Here is a 19,226-nt window from a genome sequence, read left to right as displayed (position 1 = left end):
TATTTTACTGTGTGTCTGAATCGTTCCGACAACCAGTTTCAATGTTGAAAATCAAACGAAAACCCAGTTCTAGAGATTATTGAACCAGAGTTACACAAAGAAACACCCCGTCTAATATTAGTATATGCCACTGAAATTATTATTTCTAATTACTTTTACTTTTTAAAATTGTTCCTTCCCCTCTTCTCTCGCCAAGGGATACATTTAATAATTCATTCCAATTCGTTATATTTATTGAGTGCCAAGAATAGACAAAACAGTTTTTTTAATACATTTTCCATCGTATAAAAAATTTAATAAAAGTGTAGTTACGTAAATAAGTAATAACACAAGTGACCCCGGATTTTTGATAAACAAAGTTCCTACGTACAGCGTCCCTGTCGCGGGCAATACTTTTTTTGTTTTAATGTACAGCTGCGCCATCTTACATTTCCGCCTTTTAACGGATTTTGCTCTGTTCTGTCGGTTATTCTGTTTTATTTGTTATTTGGGAGTTTTAAGTATATATTTATGTTATTTGATATTATTTCTTTCTTGTTGAGTTATAATGTCATTAAGTGCTAGTGCTGAAAATTTGACGGGTGATAATCAGGTATTCATTCATCATAATAATTAGATGTTTTCATATTATTGTTGGCAAACTTCAACAATAAATAATGTGTTGTTTTGAAAATATCCTTGCTCGAAGCCAAGCGTTTAATCTTAGCTTTACACATTCAATAGGTGGCTTATTAGTTAATACAAGTGAGCGATGCTGTGAATCACGTCATGCAGATGAATGAGTCACCTCGTATGTGTTAATATGATTGCCTTTTGGGGGAGTGTATTAATGATTGTATTGTTTGGGATGTTTAGAGTTGCGATGGAGGCTCAATGTGTTTAGAGCTCGCCCTAGAAGGAGAACGGCTGTGCAAGGCCGGCGACTGTCGCGCGGGAGTGGCCTTCTTCCAAGCAGCGATCCAGGCGGGCACGGACGACCTGCGGACCCTCAGTGCCATCTACAGCCAGCTAGGGAACGCTTTCTTCTACCTTGGGGACTACAACAAGGCTATGCAATATCATAAACACGATCTGACACTTGCCAGGTAAGTCAGCCATCAAATCAGACATCTGCACACGCTTTTCTCTATCTGACCTGGTTTCTAAACTACCAATTACCCTGTTGATTCATCCGTACTGCTTTGCATACTCATTATAATTCTAACTACCTTGATTAGAAATAATTCTGAAAAGACTGACCCCGCCCTGCAAAACTGTCAACTGAAGAATGTGCGTAAATGAATTGTTTTGGTAATACAAAACATTATTGTCAGACATAATATCACTGTCCTTGTGTTATTTTCGCTTATTATATTATTCCTCCAAATCCTGAACCGGGCCTACCTGGCTTCAATTTGTATACACTGGATAAATTAATTTAATAAATTGTCCGCCTTGAAAATAGACCTTCAAACTATGGTTCATCTGCTTTGCTTCCCTTATTATACATAGCCTACGTTGCATGAAAACATTTAATATATGTATACAAATTATGAAACAAAACGACTTAGATAGTGATTGAATTACACTTTCACACCAGTTTCAGTGATCTAGTTATGAATGAGGTATCCCCTAGCAAAACAAATTCTGTCCACTGATAATAATTATTACATGTTAGTACAGATTGAAAATTTTTAGATTAAACATAGATTGATGCGTTTCTCGAGAGTAGACTGTAGCCTAAGCCTCAAATTTGCCAGAACTGTCAAAATACATAGTCAACGGCTACGGTAAGAGCGCTAAGTAACAGACTTGATCCCTTGTCATGGGCTAGTCCCAAAACTTTGACTGAGATAGTTTATATGGGTCAAAAAAAAAATCTTCGGCATTTGATTACAGCAACCAAATTTGATGTTACTTCATGAGAGAGACAAGACTAAAAATACCTGTCACATAAAAAAAATATATTTTTCAATACCGATGATTATGTAAATTTTATTTGTATTTTTTAGAACAATGGGTGACAAATTAGGCGAGGCGAAATCGTCTGGCAATTTGGGCAACACACTCAAGGTGATGGGCAAGTTCAGCGAGGCCGTGGCATGCTGCAAGCGGCACCTGGAGATATCGCGCGAACTTGGAGACAGGCTGAGCGAGGGGCGCGCGCTGTACAACCTGGGCAATGTGTACCACGCTCAGGGCAAGCAGCTGGGCCGTGTGGGCCAGAACGACCCAGGCCATTTCCCGCAGGAGGTGCGTGACTGCCTCAACCAGGCTGTCTCTTATTACCAGTGAGTATTTCAATTATATTTAATGTTGCTTCCAATAACTGGCTTTTGTGCCTATGTGCCACCACTTCTTGATGATGGTGCTTCTTTTCTGTCTATTAATTGCCTTATTTCCAGCAATCCCTATCCCAGTAGGTTCGTTGTTATCCCCAAATTATTCATATGAATCTGGCCGAGTTGTAGTATTTCAAATAACTCTTGGTTCTGTGAACTGTTTTAATGACATTATCCATTATCGCCCTGGTGTAAGACCACCATTCAGAATTGAAACGTTGCTTGAAATGGCTTTAGCCGTGTTTGGTGACCAGATCTGAATAGCCAGGTACTTCCTCACCTTCCTCTTCCCCATCTCCCTCCCCTCCCCAATACCCTCAGCCTCACAACATACCCCAATTGGGGATGCCATAGTCTCACTGGCTCCAGACGGGAGCAGTTGGGACTCTTGTGCGGTAATACTGTAAAAAAAAAAAAAAAAAAATCCTCCCCAGTTGCATACATATAGATTAAGGAGGGCTCCTGTGTGTTCATAGATTTTCCTTGATTTTCGGTTATTGAGACTGTTTGGTTTCAGTGATACCCTATAATATTCTATCTAATGGTGGTTTTGTTAAAATGTGTTTAAAGTTATTGATATAACGGATAAAAGTAGTTCAACAGGAAATATTTGTTTAGTTCAATTAAAGAAAAAACTTAACCCGTAAGTCAGGTTACTATCCACCCAAGCCACACAGACAATTTGTTTTTTCTCCACATGTACATTGTGTGGGTGACCATTATAAGGTGAATAATTTCCTAGAATCAATTGACTGTCAGGTTTGATTCGCATTTCTCATAAGTAGGTATAAATTTGTGAATGATTTTCAATAAAAATGAAGGACACCAAATCACTGCAGTAGCCAGACAGATGAATCATCATTTTCTCTGGATCTTCACCGTTGTTATATTATTAGACATATATATTTCTTATTTTTCATTTTTCCAGAGACAACTTGGCTTTGATGAAAGAATTAGGTGATGAGCAGGCGTGCGGTCGGGCCTGCGGCAACTTGGGCAACACATGCTACCTGCTGGGTGACTTTGGCCGGGCCATCCAGTACCACACGGAGCGCCTGGAGATTGCGAACAAGTTTGTAGACAAGGCGGCCGAGCGACGAGCCAACAGCAACCTTGGCAACTCCCACATCTTCCTGGGGCAGTTTGAAAATGCAGCTGAGCATTACAAGTATGTTTTTTAAATATTATTTCTATTTGAGATTTTGATAAAATGATTTGCTAACAAACTTTTCGCTTATCTTCATTTAATTGTATAATGAAATACAAAAAAATTCTCGAGTTTTATTATATTTTCCAGCCAAATAAGCATTCTTCACAATAAAAATAAGTTAAAAATAGTCTTATGAGGCTTTCCTGTAAATAAATACGATATTATGACTTTTGAAAATGAATGTATGCACGAATAAACCGTGCTTCCACACTGTATGTTTTCGTTTTTATTTATTTATTTATTAACGGACATCGTCCAAATTACAAAATAATAACACGAATACAGTAAAATGAAAAATACAGGAGTAGACAAAGGTACATGAAAGCAAAGACATAAGGCAGATATAATATAAGAAAATAAAGTGACAAGTCAAACTCAAGTCAAGACTATGCCGTGGGTCAGGACCACAGGACACTTATAATATTCCGTCACTTGTTTAGCGACTGGCAAAAATCATTCAGACTTATCCCAAAAAAGTTAAAGTTTTGACTTGAGTTGACCAGTCTACACATTCTGGACAGTGGTGAATAATATCCATAATTTGTCGAATGATGGTTGAGGAAGAGCAGTTCATTATTTCTGAGTCTGTGCGAGGGGATATTGAAGGGAATGAGTTGCAGTAGAGTAGGTGAATCAATAATACCATTTAAAATTTTGTTTTTATAAATCTTTACAATTTCTAGACGGACCCTGGTGTTGGCTCAGGAGTTGGGTGACGTAGCGGTGGAGGCGCAGGCATGCTACTCGCTGGGCAACACTTACACGCTATTGCGCGAGTTTAACACGGCTGTGCAGTACCATAGTCGCCACCTGGCCGCAGCGCGCCAGCTCGGTGACCTAGTGGGCGAGGGCCGTGCCAGCTGGTCACTCGGAAATGCGCACGCTGCGCTCGGAAATCACGAACGCGCACTCTACTTTGCGCAGAAGCATTATCAAATCTCCAAACAGGTGCTTAACAGGTTGATTGCTATTCACGCGTTTGTGGGTGATGAGGGGAGTGTCCCGGGTGCCGATCATGCAATTACGCATGATGATACTTCTATTCGTCAGTATCTCTGGATTTTGCTGGACATATTGCTCTATTCGATTCGATTTCGACTTACAATGTTTCTTTTATCAAGTATTACGACTTGAAATTCGGTGACTGCTGGCATCTCAAAGGCCATAGTTAAGTTGCTCTGTATTGTGTCATATTTGTAAAATAATGATTCTCTTTCAAATTAGTGAAGAGTGTAAATAGTGAAGAACAAAATTCAAAAGGTGTAGAATTTTACCTAAAGAGGAACCGATTTTTGAGACAAAACTGAAATATGGACACAAATTGCCTTCTACCCGCATGTTGACTGTCTAACAAGCGAGTGGACTGACTGACATCTTGTTGGGACAACAGGTCTTCAGTGTGTCTATCTTTATTCAAGTGCCCAGTCTAGTTACCAAAATATAAAGTTCTGCATTTCAGCCACTGAATTTTTTCGTAGGCTGTGAATATACAAAACATTATATAATATACATTACTGCATTTTGAATTTAAACCTAACTGATTGGTGACCCTGTGTCGAAAAACAGAAGCTTAACGCTGTCACCCCTAAATTTATGAAGCTGAATAATTGTGATTGAAGATAACTCGGAAACTCTCTTCTCAACCCAGCGACCCGGCTGGTCTCTCAACCCATCGTCTTGCACCGCAGCGGGAGGGATGGATTCATACGTTTGTCACTCCTGGACACACTGGCTCATAGATTCCTACCCACCCCTCGTACCTTTTTCCTTCCCAGAACTTCCGCTCCTTCATTTCCTTGAAAAGACCCACCACACATCATCCCCAAAGATGACGTAGGCCCTGAGGGAAATTATTTTCTTCAGGGTCTTCTTTGAAGAAGGTGGGTACGGTTCGCTCACTGACTTGGTAACAACCTTTTCCATAGACTCCAGTGACCTACTTGCCTCCTATCTCAAAGGGTTCAGTCGATGGCCCATAGTCTATTTAGGTATTCCCTCTTTCAACTCTCATTCTAAGGGTGCGTGTCGGCAAAGATGTCTTGTTTTTACAAAACGGAAGTTTCATTATTTATTTATTAAAATTTTTTTTTTCAGTTGGGTGATTCGCTGGGACTTGCTACAGCCCAGCTAAATATATGCGACTTGAGGAAAGTGCTAGGACTTCCTCCTATCGACCCCAGCCAAGATGCTGAGGGTACGAATGATATGAGTGGAGTGAATTTGGGAGTTACGTGTGACCCCATCATGGCCATGCGCGTTAGAAGACAATCCATGGAACAACTCAGTTTACTCCAGGTAAATAAAAATGCATCTTTATAATCTGACTACTTAGCTTGCTCCGGTTTAATCTAGTTGAAAGCTAAATCCTAATGAAAGCTAATCCTAAGCTAAGTCCCGAGTCAATTAGGGTAGAGTTTGGAAAATTAAAGATTGTGCTTTGCTTTTGGGTACTGCAGGCAGCTTTGCCGAAGTGATTTTATTGTGAAGTGATCCAGTGTGGTTCTGGATTCCCAATGCAGCTATTAAATATCTTTCAATTCCTCACTTGTTTGCCATACTCTAATTGAATTAAACAATGCTCTAGTTCAGGGATGGTAACCTCAGGAGACAAATCCAAGTTTTAATAATATGAAAATGATCTTGCTTTTCAGCCTTCTTCTTTCTGTCCTCATTTCACATCTGTAAGAATAAGCCAAATTAAAATATGCTTTATGAATATGATCCTTACCATGTCTGTATCATTTTCAGCTCACACCAGATGCAAAGAACGCATCGCAAAATACGGAACATTCCAAGACAATGGCATCCAAGAAGTTGACCAAGATGCAGTCCGAGGACGCCGGCCCTGCAGAGTCATTCTTCGACCTGCTCTCCCGCTGCCAGTCAGAGCGCATGGACGACCAGCGAGCCACTCTAGCGCAAGTTGGTAAAGCCAATCAGGCCCGCAAGCACTCCAGTATGAAGCTCACCAAGTTGCAAAGGTCCGCCAGCAATGACACCAAACACAATGTCAGGTATGGATGATTACCGAATACTCGCTGAATATTGTTTTGGTCAAATTTATTTGGCAATTAAGGCGATGCATTGCAAAATAGAAAAAAACTCTTTTAGAGGGTCCCAAACTATTGGGGCACATTTTGGAAATGAAAAAATGAAAAGTTTTCAATCATGCCTGTGGTAATTGTTGTTATTTGCGATTTTTATCTGTTACCACTGCAGCGACAACCTGTTCGAATTGTGTTGTAGGCGTTTATATGACCGAAGTAAGGTCAATTTTATCTTATTATAGTGAAATTGATAAAATATTGTCAAAATTTGAAGTCCTTTCCTGAACAGGTAATCAATTTTATTGGGCGTGTCGAAGGCCTAGGAGTAAAAAGGTCTTGTGTAAGGTGGTGCCATCAATTTTCTTTCAAATCGATGTAAATCTCACACCTAGGGATTATCTGTTTGATGGTATGGGTATCGCAGCGCGAGTTGAGGCATACACAATATATTGCTAAATATTGTATTTAATAAATAATATGATTGATCTTTCTGTTATGTACAGTAGAACCTCGTTAATTCGAAATCCAGCGGACATCAAAAATCAAATTTCGAATTAACGAATTCCCACGTAATTCGAAATTTTATGAAAAAAAAAATACGCCGAAAATCGATTTTCTCGGCCGCCTCTTCAAATCCGGGTGGTATTTTAGTTGTAAATTCGTATTAATACCAATTATTTCTTTATTTTCGCGGTCGATTGCCGTAGCGGCCGGCCCTGTAAATTCAGATATTCGCTATAAATTCGTAAAAATGCTATATATTTACGCGTAAATCGAGATTTTGCTGCCGATTTCGGTCGCGGCCTACCCTTTAAATTGAGATATTCGTAAAAATACGATATATTTCCGCGTAAATCGAGATTTCGCGGTAATTTTCCGTCGCGGCCGGCCTTTTATTTCAAATATCTGAATTTGAATTCGTAAAAATACGATATATTTCCGCGTAAAACGAGGATTCACGGCCGTTTTCCGTCGCGGCCGGCTCTTCAAATTCAGATATTCGAAATAAATTCATAAAAATGTGATATATTTCTGCGTAAATCGAATTTTGTCGGCAGTTTTTCGTCGCGGCCGGCCTTTTAAGTTCAGATATTTGAAGTAAATTCGTAAAAATATGTCATATTTCGGCATGGATCGAAATTTTTCGGCCGATTTCCGTCGCGGCCGGCTCTTCAAATTCAGATATTCGCTATAAATTCGTAAAAATGCTATATATTTACGCGTAAATCGAGATTTTGCTGCCGATTTCGGTCGCGGCCTACCCTTTAAATTGAGATATTCGTAAAAATACGATATATTTCCGCGTAAATCGAGATTTCGCGGTAATTTTCTGTCGCGGCCGGCTCTTCAAATTCAGATATTCGAAATAAATTCGTAAAAATATGATATATTTCCGCGTAAATCGAATTTTGTCGGCAGTTTTTCGTCGCGGCCGGCCTTTTAAGTTCAGATATTTGAAGTAAATTCGTAAAAATATGTCATATTTCGGCATGGATCGAAATTTTTCGGCCGATTTCCGTCGCGCCGTATTTTTTCAACGCGGATATTCGAAGTAAAGTTAGTAAAAATACGATATATTTACGCGTAAATCGAAATTACGCGGCCGAGTTTCGTCGCAGCCGACCCTTTAAATGCAGATATTTGGCGTAAACTCGTAAAACTACGACATATATCCGCGTAAAATGTATTTTCTCGGCCCTTTAAACTCGGATATTCGAAATAAATTTGAAAAAATACGACATTCCAGTGTAAATCGATTCAGATTTACAAAATAATAATACTAATTAGGACGATGTATAACCACGTAAAAATACATTTTTCGGCGTTTTACCGCCACGGCTGACTTTTAGATTCAGATTTACGAAATATTATGATTTATTTTCGCAAAAATCAATTTTTTTCGAATTACATGAACAAATTTTCGTGCGCGGACAAAAATAAATTTCGAATTACGAATTAACGAATTTCGAATTAAAAAAAATTTTGTATGAAAAAATTTTTCAGCGGAAATTTTTTTTGCGAAAATTTCGAATTACGCGTTTTTTCGAATTATCGGGGTTCGAATTAACGGGGTTCTACTGTACATATATCGTTGTTTAACATTATGTAGTACTGTTATTTTATTTATTCTTATTTTGCATAATTAATTAATGTGTTACTGATATTTGTATGAATTATTATGGAGTTATTTCAAATGTAATATGTAATTAAAAGATTGTTATTTCTGAATAATAATGAAGCGAACAAAAACTGGGATTATTTCCCACACTAGAAATAATGAATAACTCACCGTTAGGATGGGTGGTTTCACAGAATTTGAACAATTCATCAAATTTAAACATTCATTTTCGGGTTCTGTGAAAGTCCTGTTCAAGTTCTGTTATTATATCATTATTGGCTAGTTGCTTGACAGAACTGAAATAATAACAGAAAATCTTTCACAGAACTTAAAAATTAATTTTTAAATTTGAAGAATTGTTGAAATTCTCTGAAACAACCCATCCTGAAAATTTTCAAATTTGATCAACATACACACTTGACAAGGACATCAGTCTATGCTTCCCTATGGCTAATGTCTTTCTCAGGCGTCTCCTACTTCTTCCACCATTCATTACTGTATACCACAATGTTACTGTTAGAAAGCTACATTATATCGACTATAATTTGACTATCATTCCGGTGCAGAGACATTGCGTTAAGTATTCCTCGGGGATCCCTGACTTCTACCATTGAAACCACTCTTTAGCACTCCTGGTACTAATAAGAACTAATTTTGAACATTTCAGCGATATCGCTTGACAACTTTTTTTTTGTCAATGTTTGCTAGCGCAATAGAAATTTTTCTATCTTAAGATTTTATAAGTTTTTCCTTACATTGTTTTAATTCTTTGTTAAAAATTAAATGTCTGATTTAATACATTTTCTTTCAATTTATGTGAAGTGTTTCATAGAAAGATTATCTTAAATTATTAGATAGTATTTTAAATTCAAACTTATTCTTTGTTTTAATCATTTTAATTTAATTAATCATGTGGCTGCACTCTTATAGTAAATTCTTAACTCAGTGCAATGAACGAAGCCAAAAATATAGACAATTAACCTTAAATGCAAGTCATGTTTTCCACTTTTTAATGGTTTCTAATGTCAATCTATGAATAATGTCTACACAATTATTTAACCTTTTTTATCAGAAAATTCTAAGTAATAACAGCGGTCACTAACATACTGTAAGAGATGAAAGCTTCATTAGAGCACCTCATCTATTAATTAGAAATATATAAAGTGTAAATATACAAATCTTCAGGCCAAACAGGATTTCCAGAGTAGGCAAAATGCGTAAAATAAATGTGCCTGAATACAAAGAGCGAATAATGAAGCGATTTTATAAAATATATTATCAATAATACTGCCTTGATACATATCCAGTTGCCTGCAGTTTGATTTTCTTTGTATTGCAGCACGAACAGTGAAGCCATGCTGGAGATGATATTGGATCTTCAATCGGAACGCATGGACTCCCAGAGGGCGTCACTGCATCCTACCAAGAAGAATCTCATACAGTCTGAACCACTGAACCAAACTAAACCGAAGACAGACAAGGACAAACCAGATGACGATTTTCTAGATATGCTGGCTAGAGTCCAAGTAAGTACTTTTATTTTATTAAATTCAAGTGCATATTTATATGAACATCTTGAGTTGTTGCATCAATACTGAGGATCGTAATCGTTCCAGAGTGGAAGATACTCTCAGTATCGCCCTGGTGTAAGACCACCATTTAGAATTGAAACGTTGCTTGAAATGGCTACAGCCGTGTTTGGTGAACAGATCTGAATAGCCATAGTCTCACTGACTCCAGGGGTTGAGAGCAGTTGAGACTCTTGTATTGTACTCAGCAAAAAAACAAATCTCCACTCCAATTGCCTTGCAATCACCATTACCACCACCAAAGTCCTGCGCTGAATGAAGAGCTACAAACGTTGATGTTCTGGACTTCTGTTATATTTGATCATTCCATCGGTGATCTTCCTTTGCTTCTCTTGCCTTCCACTATACCAGTGATTGAATTTTTCCAGTTTTGAGTTCTTAGTTGGTGAGCTCCGTGTCCAAAGTATCTTAGCGTGCGTTGTGTACAAACAGTTGACAGCCTGTTTAGGGTGCATAACAATTCTAGAATTGAGGGATTGGTGCTCCCGAATTTCCATGGTATCTTGAACATTCTTCCTCTGTCGATCTGTTTCCTTTCGCTGGCTCTTATGTCCCATGTTTCCACATCGTTTTAAAATATGTGGGCATAATACATTTATCCCATGTGAAGTAATATTGTCCCTCAGTGATTGTGTTAATTGAACATTTATTGTAGTTTGTAACTTCTGATTGTTCAATCAATATGTCCCTATCGTCCTCGTCTCTAGGAACTAGTATGTTCAGGATAATAATTTAATGATGTTGATATTCTCACCTGATTTGTCCTTTCATAACAATTTTTCATTTAAATACCCTTACCATCAATTATCCATATAATATTCTACTTGCTGATGACCATGTTTTTGTTTGTCAGGGCTCCCGGTTGGAAGAACAGCGCACCGAGCTGCCCGCCAATCGCCCCATCAACAGGTCGGCTTGCACGGTCCCTGACGAGGATTTTTTCTCTCTCGTCGTCCGCGTACAAGGAGGACGAATGGAAGACCAGAGAGCTACGGTAATTTTTTTTTGCAATAGTGACGTAAGAACAATATGAGCATGACTTTAGAACACTTTAGTGGTCTTATGGTTTATTCTTTTAAAAACTTCTGCTGGAATCAAATCTTTAGCGACACAATGGTCATCGTTTTCAACCTTACCATTATGACATCTAAAGTGAAGTATTAGACATTTGGCTGAACCTAATATTATTTCACAGTAAATTAACCCCTTGAATGCCAGCAAATCCATTTGTAATGAAATAATGTGTCTTAAAAATGATTCTACTTATAGTATTTCATCATTTGCAAACATATTTATTTTATTTGTGAAAAAGCACATTGCAAAATCCTAGTTCTGATTTTCAAAAGTCATATAACTGTATTTATTTACCGGAAAGCCTGGACTAGAGAAGAACGCTTAGCTGAAAAATATATTATAAAATATTTGTATTTCTTCATTGTATTATTTTTTTTTTATGCACGGCGTGCCATTTGTCATTTTAGCCTGGCATTACAAGGATTAACTTACCAATTACTCCCAAGTCAATAGACTGCAAATGGCATCAAAGTAAAACTTTTTAATGATTAATTTAAGTTTTGCATTTATTGTTAATAATTTTTTTTGTTTTTCATACTGAAATGCAATATACACACATGAAATAAAATTTACATACATGAAATAACAATCTAAAACAAAAACAACTGCGCTGAAGTCTCGATCTCTACTGAAAGTTTGTTAAAGTACGGTTTTCTAAGGTTTGACATAACATACAAATAGATCGCCTAAGTTAAGTTTGCTAATTAACTTAACTTTAGGTGGTTCTACCTTTTACACCAGTCCTTCTTGAATGGCTGTAAAGACATTTCTATATAAATATTGTTTATACCAATCTTTTTGTGAGAATCCCAACTATAAATGTGTATAAAAAATATTATACAATTCTCCCATTTTGTTATCTTCTTGTCTCTTGTGTGGAAGAATATTTAATCAAAAGAAAACTATACCAAACCTGTAGATGGGTAATAAATCCTTACACTTATGGCTCTGGAGATGCATAAGTCGTTCTTGTTTTGTAATGATTTGTGCCTAAGTGAGAACCAAATTTTTTGTTATCTAATAAAAGATGTACATTTTTACACATAAAACATCTCTAAATGGCCCAAAACTGACTTTAACTTCAGTCGGGTTGTGGTGACTACTAGTAAAAAAAAATCATTCAAATATATAATTTTCTCAAAGATGTAGAGGTTTATAGCAAAATCACTTGAACTTTTTTGAACTGGACCCTATTTTTGCCCGCTTGACGTGTGTTAAAATACGCTAGGCCGCATTCGAAATAGTGACGTTATGGGTTGGCCATGATTTCGGTCAAATAGCTAAAAGTACATATATTAGTTTTATTGATGCACTTACTGACAAAAATAGCATTAACTATTTGATGGATATTCATTGTATCAATAATGTCAAGCCAAACTGTTAAAATGCATCATGCAAACACTAAGTAAAGAAAATCCACTACATTCGTAGCAAGGTACGCTATTCTGAGCACTATGCGCATAAGCATTAAAGTTGTGTTTTCCATGTTGGATGCTCTGGCCAAATACCTAGGCGGGCGGGAGAGAATACGCAAGTGCGAAATTCGAATTCTTTGCAGCTTTTTGGATACTGGGTACAAGATAACATCCAAACTGCTGCTGCTATGTGTGTATGCGGTTCATGGATATTCAAGCATACAACGACTTGTTCCGAGGCCGTATGTTGTGTTTTCGTGTGTATTAAATGCAATGATGCTGAGACGCTGTTTCACGAAGATATTTGAGCATTGAAAATGTATAACATTTTCGATTGGCTCTGTGCGTCATATCGTAAATTTAAAGCTATTAAATGTAGAGTACGAGGGATGCTGTAAATCCAAAACAAGTATGTAAGCAGATGCACGTATGTTTGGTATCATCTGTATAATAATTTTATGTATCCGTTTTCTTACCTAACACTTGATGAAGGTCTCTCGGAGTTGTTTCCACTTATAGCTTGCTGAATGCCAATATGACATAATGTAACCACCTATTAGCATAGTGTAACATCCTGTCTAACCTGAGACCAGCTCTTTGGGACTCAGTTGCCGAATAGGGGAAAACATGGAGAGAACTGCTTGTTGAAACATACATAACAGTATACAGTAGAACTCCCTTAATTCGAACCCCGATAATATGAAAAACCACATAATTCGAAATATTCGCCAAAAAAATTGCCAGAATTTTTTTTTTATAAACAGTTTTTTAATTCGGAAATCGTTAATTCGTAATTCGAATTTTTTTTTATTTCTGCGCATAAAAATTTGTATGTAGGTACATGTAATTCAAAAATTCGATTTTTACGAAAATAAATCATAAGATTTCATAAATCTGAATTAATTTTGTACCAAATTTTTTAAATCTGCAGTGGCTTACTAAATACAGTAGAACTTCGTTAATCCGAAATCCACGGGACATCAAAAATCAAATTTCAAATTAACAAATTCCCACGAAATTCAAAATTTTATGAAAAAAAAAAAAAAATACGCCGAAAATCGATTTTCTCGGCCGCCTCTTCAAATCCGGGTGGTATTTTAGTTGTAAATTCGTATTAATACCAATTATTTCTTTATTTTCGCGGCCGATTACCGTAGCGGCGGGCCCTTTAAATTCAGATATTCGCGATAAATTGCTATATATTTATCGTAAATCGAAATTTCGCTGCCGATTTCGGTCGCGGCCTACCCTTTAAATTGAGATATTCGTAAAAATACGATATATTTCCGTGTAAATCGAGATTTCGCGGTAATTTTCCGTCGCGGCCGGCCCTTTATATCAAATATCTGAATTTAAATTCGTAAAAATGCGATATATTTCCGCGTAAAACGAGAATTCGCGGCCGTATTCCGTCGCGGCCGGCTCTAAATTCAGATATTCAAAATAAAAATTTTTTGTAAGGTTTTTTTATTATTAAATAAATAAAAAGTTGAACATCTTATTTGCATAATTTTTATTTACGTATACAATATATGTATAATTAAAAATTTGATTTGGTATGATAGTCCTTAAAGCATCCAACACACGTTTTTCAAGCAAGGTTAACGATACCAGAACCATTTAAAAAAATCACTATGACGCTGAACGCTAACAAAACTTAATTTGTAATTATCAAAGAAAAAGTTTACCGACGTATTATGCCAATGAATGCTTCATTATAACATTTTATAACTGTAGCCAATGCCAATCTTGCTAGCTAGATCTATTTATGACAAGTGAGGGTTTACAATCGAAATAAACAGCCTGTTGAGTCTTACAATGTGTGCTTAATTATCCATCTGAACGCAGTTTATTGGAGCTAATGATTATCATCAAGCTAGTGATAATATGATGAACAACTTAGTGATATTTTTCTTAGAAGCTTCTAACTAGTTGATGAGAGGTATAATGCATTTAGTGTTTTGGGGAAGAAATTGAGAAACATGAAAGCGGAATCGTTAAAACAATCATTGACTGTAAATTTTATCAATAAATGTAAAATACATTTTTTTTAATTACTCTATCTTTTAAACATATTACTGTCAAATATATTGATATGTAGTAAGTAGGCAGATACATAAGACTTTAAAAAAATCCTATTTCTGATATAACAAGTAATGGCTATAAGGTGCCAATTATGTCGGTCCCCTCATGGTCGTTATAACTAAGTTTGACTGAGCAAAAATTTGCACATCATTTAAAGAGTGAGAAATGTACTGACAATTCAACTCACCTACAAAAAGTGATATAAAGTCATGAAAAGTGATACAAAAACTAGGTTAAATAGGTTACATAGGTAACTATTAAACCTAGTTTTTAAATTAATTAAATTAAAAATTGTTCGATTTTCATTTTGATAAAATATCATGAAACCCATCCTAAGTAATTTCCAATCTTTTTCTTCCCATCTATTTCTTTTTGTCACTTCCTTCATTCGTCGGCATTACCTAAGTTATTGAGATCTAAATTCTTTTTATCTCATTTGTGTTTTAAAGCATCATTATTTCTCTTGTTCTAGGTTCCTCATCCTGATGCAAAACTGACCAAGCCTACCACGGCTGCCAAGAAGTAGAGACTCCCTGAGATATTGTTGGTGCTCAAACGGTTTGTACGGTTATAAAATTGTTGGCCTACTTTGCATCAAATGCTCCCTTATCAATTAAGTATTGTGTAATTGTTAAGTGGCGCACTATTGGCTTCCAATTTTACAATATTTGGATGGTAAACCCTAATTTTATAAAGATAATCATTTCTCTTCCCTAAAAAAAAGGAGTTTTAGAAATCTCTCGAAATAAGCATTGAATATTGTTATCTTTAATGACAGCTAATCTTTGTTCATCTTGGCTCCTTCCATTGATATCAAGAGGAAGTATTGCTCAAGTGCATGAGTTGGTATGTTCTGGTTTTTATTATTATCGATACTGACTGAGCTTGATATTTTAACATGTTATTATGATAGAGTAGTTCTTTATAGAGTTAAGTCAACTATATCCTTACAAATTAATTTAAGTTAGTTTTATTGGTTTGAAGGGAAAAGGAGCGTTGCTTTAATAATTATTATATTGGAAAAAGGAGCGCACAATTTAACATTCAAATACTTTTCAGTCCATAGACTTTAAATCATTATTACTTCCACTAGTTGGAGAAAAAGATTACATTATATATAATGCTGCCATACAATATTGCTCAAAAGGGAGATTTTTTTATTCCACTGATGGATGTAAAACTGCCATGATTTCAGTTAGGGAACTGACTATCCCTGTGTTTTCTTTTTTAGTGTGAAAATAAATCATACCTACAAATTATTATACTAAGTGCGCTGGTATTATTTATTAGAATGATTTGGATCTTATTTACAAAAGGAGATAATTTAAGTAAACATTTTCCTGAGGGGGAAATAAAAAAATAAAATTATAAGTAAAATGAAAATAGGGAACAATAATTTTAAATTTTAACACATTCACAAACACCATGACTATTGAGGTCATTTTTAGAGGATATGTAATATGACCCAACATCTATTGACATTTTTTTAGAGGAGATGTGAAGTGACACAACATACATAATGTTAACAAATCTCAACACCTAGTGAGGTTAAATATCCTAGCAATAAAATGTATAGAAACAATAAAACAGTGGCAGTTGGTGACTTTTGGGTGTACTAGAGTGCTAATGTTAAAATGGCATTACTGAAACATCCATTTTTTTGTGAAAAAGTCTTTTTTTTTTTTTAATTCGGTTTTTTATATGAATTTTCAGGATATCCGTACAGCGCTTGGCCAATCTGAATTTTCCTGAAAATATTCATACATAAAATTGAATTATCGAAAAATATATAAAAAAAATTTTTGGACTAAACAGCATCAATATGTCGATTTTTTTCAAACTTAGCCCTCTATCACACTCAAAAGTCACGAGCCGCCACTGAATATAAACATCTTTTAGTTGAGGACGCGATACGACACAAAAGACAAGGAAGTCAAGTTTTGTGTTGTAGTATTGTCTCTATGTGTCACAATGCCCACAAACTGCCACAAACTCTTCTATTCTTGTTAGCGTCATACCTTTTGTGTCATGCAACAACATACATAATGTGTCGTACAGCGACATATGCAACAGCATGTGTCGTATTATGAACCTCTATTTTCTGGCAATTGTCCGTCAATGGGTTAAGCGCATATTTAAAATTTATAAAATTATATTAGTGTCTATGCTTATTGCTCTGGCAATAGTGTCTATGCTTATTGCTCTGGCAATAGTGTCTATGCTTATTGCTCTGGCAATAGAAAATTTTCCATATTTGATAATTTTTATTTCAAAGCTGTTCTTCAAAAGTATATATTTTTCAATATGTTAATGTGACTTTTTTAATTCACATTCCCTCCCTGAGGGAAAAGTTTGTGTATGTGTGCTTAAACGTATGATTGGATTTTATAAGTTTTAAATGTCACAATATTTTCATTTTACTGTTCAAAATTTCTCAGCTTCAAAACTTATGTCATCCTTAGAATAATATGTATTGTTGAATGATTGAGGGTGAGAATCCTAACACCAAATACGGTTGACTATGGTTGAGGAGTTTACATGACAACCAGTTATGACTTTCAATATTGTGTTTTTATTTGTGAGAATATGTACTAAAGAGACTTTAATGTGCTAAAACAATGATATTAGATAGATAACAAATATTATTTGCTCTCAAAACAATGAATTTATTCTCTTATAAGAGGTTTTGATACATTTAGTTAAAATCAAAAATAAGGTTAGTGAACCAGGTGTTTGAATACATTTATTTAAAGGTTTCATCGAAAACGGCCATGACTAGAGATAGTATATTTATTATAAAGGCATATTTTTATCTGAATCACCACAATCATGAATTATTTATCCTTTTCCCTTCAGTATACACAGATAAGCTTTAATCACAAATAATTATTTTTTTCATGGCATTCGTAATGCCTTCTTGTAATTCGATTGTAAATAAACATATTATTCATTTTATAGGCATATTCAGCATTTGAGATTTCGTAAATATTCTCTTCCATAATGTTAAAGAATCCATCGTACAGTAACTTACTCCATAGATAATTCTCCACTTAGATAAGTGTGAGTGATGACAGTAAGTACATTAATGAATGAAGCTAGATTGATACTAATCGTCCATATTATTGTCCATACAAATAAGTAGATTGGATCTCATAATTGCAGTTTAGAATAATGATTATCTAGTTACATTATTCATCACGTACCGTGCGTGCAATGCCATAGTGTGATTTGGGGCGGAATCTGGACAAGTTAGGTTTCAGTGTTATTCATGGAGTGGGAGGTTTTATTACAAATTGTGATGGTGCACTATGTAAACAATATTGTTGCTTTTATATATTTATGTATTCCAATAATCAATATGGTTAGAAGTAGTGTGCCAAAGCCTAGAATTTAATGAATTAGTAATATGAACTACTTTTAAAAAACCCTAACCATTAATTTGATAAGTACATATAATAAAATATTGTTAACCTTACGATATGCATAGTTAACCAATGGTTCTAATATTTACTTGTGAATTGACGGTATCGTCATTTCGTGGAGTTATTATTTTCATGCCACTAATATTGAGACTCGAAATAAACTCTTTTAATTTAATACATGATAACATAAATGTAAATTATAATATATTATAGTAAATAATTAATATTTACCATTAAATGATTAATGTTTGGATTGGTAAAAGCAATCAAGCACAATTATGCACTAGGTTACACTTAATATGGATAATGTAATGTTCTAATCCATTACTTCTATATATTTATACTAATATTCCAATGAAATTTAATTGAATGATAGTGACGAAAAGTTGTTTTTTTTTTGTTTAAGCAATAAAATAAGGGTTTTATTAGAATCATGTTTTCAATTACTAACATTACACTTTACTGTTTCTGGTTTCGAAGGTAGTAGATGAGCTCATTGTGAATGACATTTGCCCAATCTACTGGTGCTGTTATTGTAATACAAGTTACTTATATTATTTTTTGTCTCAAACTGTTACAGCCTGTAAAAATGTTTTATCATATCGAATAAGACACTTTTTTAAGGCAGGTGTGGTTATCGTTATTGATGAAGCAACGTAAATATTGAATATTTTGTTAACAGTTATAATAAAATAATAAACTTATTATACAATGAAGTTGATTTTTATTAATTTTTTAAAACATGTTTTTATTTCTTGTAAAACTAAAGAATGAGTCTTTCGTGATTTATAAGGGCCTGATTGGTTGGCACGTTCAAGGTGGCACACTTTTAGTATTCCCTGAACAAAATAATCCGAAGGCGTTAACTGCTTGATTTTCTTGAGTGTCCCAACATTTTCCTGGTACCGTATTATTAAGAAAATAATTATTTAAGTTCAGCACGC

The 19,226-nt window shown here is 35.2% G+C and overlaps 1 protein-coding gene across 1 annotated transcript; it reads left to right on the top strand.

Moving 5' to 3' along the window:
* The first annotated feature begins 437 nt into the window (after positions 1–437).
* Positions 438–18,988, top strand: pins (G-protein-signaling modulator pins). The gene is made up of 10 exons (XM_089645829.1): positions 438–592; positions 856–1,085; positions 1,992–2,270; positions 3,250–3,489; positions 4,215–4,479; positions 5,626–5,826; positions 6,280–6,545; positions 10,037–10,223; positions 11,140–11,280; positions 15,333–18,988. The coding sequence occupies exons 1-10, from the start codon at positions 548–550 to the stop codon at positions 15,384–15,386; spliced, it is 1,908 nt and encodes a 635-aa protein (XP_089501955.1). The 5' UTR covers positions 438–547; the 3' UTR covers positions 15,387–18,988.
* The last annotated feature ends 238 nt before the right edge of the window (positions 18,989–19,226 follow it).

This window comes from Hesperophylax consimilis, chromosome 23 (assembly GCF_061612785.1).
Source record: "Hesperophylax consimilis isolate HC1 chromosome 23, BYU_Hcon_1.0, whole genome shotgun sequence".
NCBI classification, from domain to species: domain Eukaryota; kingdom Metazoa; phylum Arthropoda; class Insecta; order Trichoptera; family Limnephilidae; genus Hesperophylax; species Hesperophylax consimilis.
This window is presented reverse-complemented; position numbering and strand designations above follow the sequence as displayed.

What these genes read in the sequence shown, in the direction of transcription:
- pins (XM_089645829.1), top strand. Translation starts at nt 548, where the DNA reads ATGTCATTAAGTGCTAGTGCTGAAAATTTGACGGGTGATAATCAG. An exon ending in CACGATCTGACACTTGCCAG is followed by an intron (nt 1,086 to 1,991) that starts GTAAGTCAGCCA and finishes TGTATTTTTTAG; the next exon opens with AACAATGGGTGACAAATTAG. An exon ending in AACAACTCAGTTTACTCCAG is followed by an intron (nt 5,827 to 6,279) that starts GTAAATAAAAAT and finishes TATCATTTTCAG; the next exon opens with CTCACACCAGATGCAAAGAA.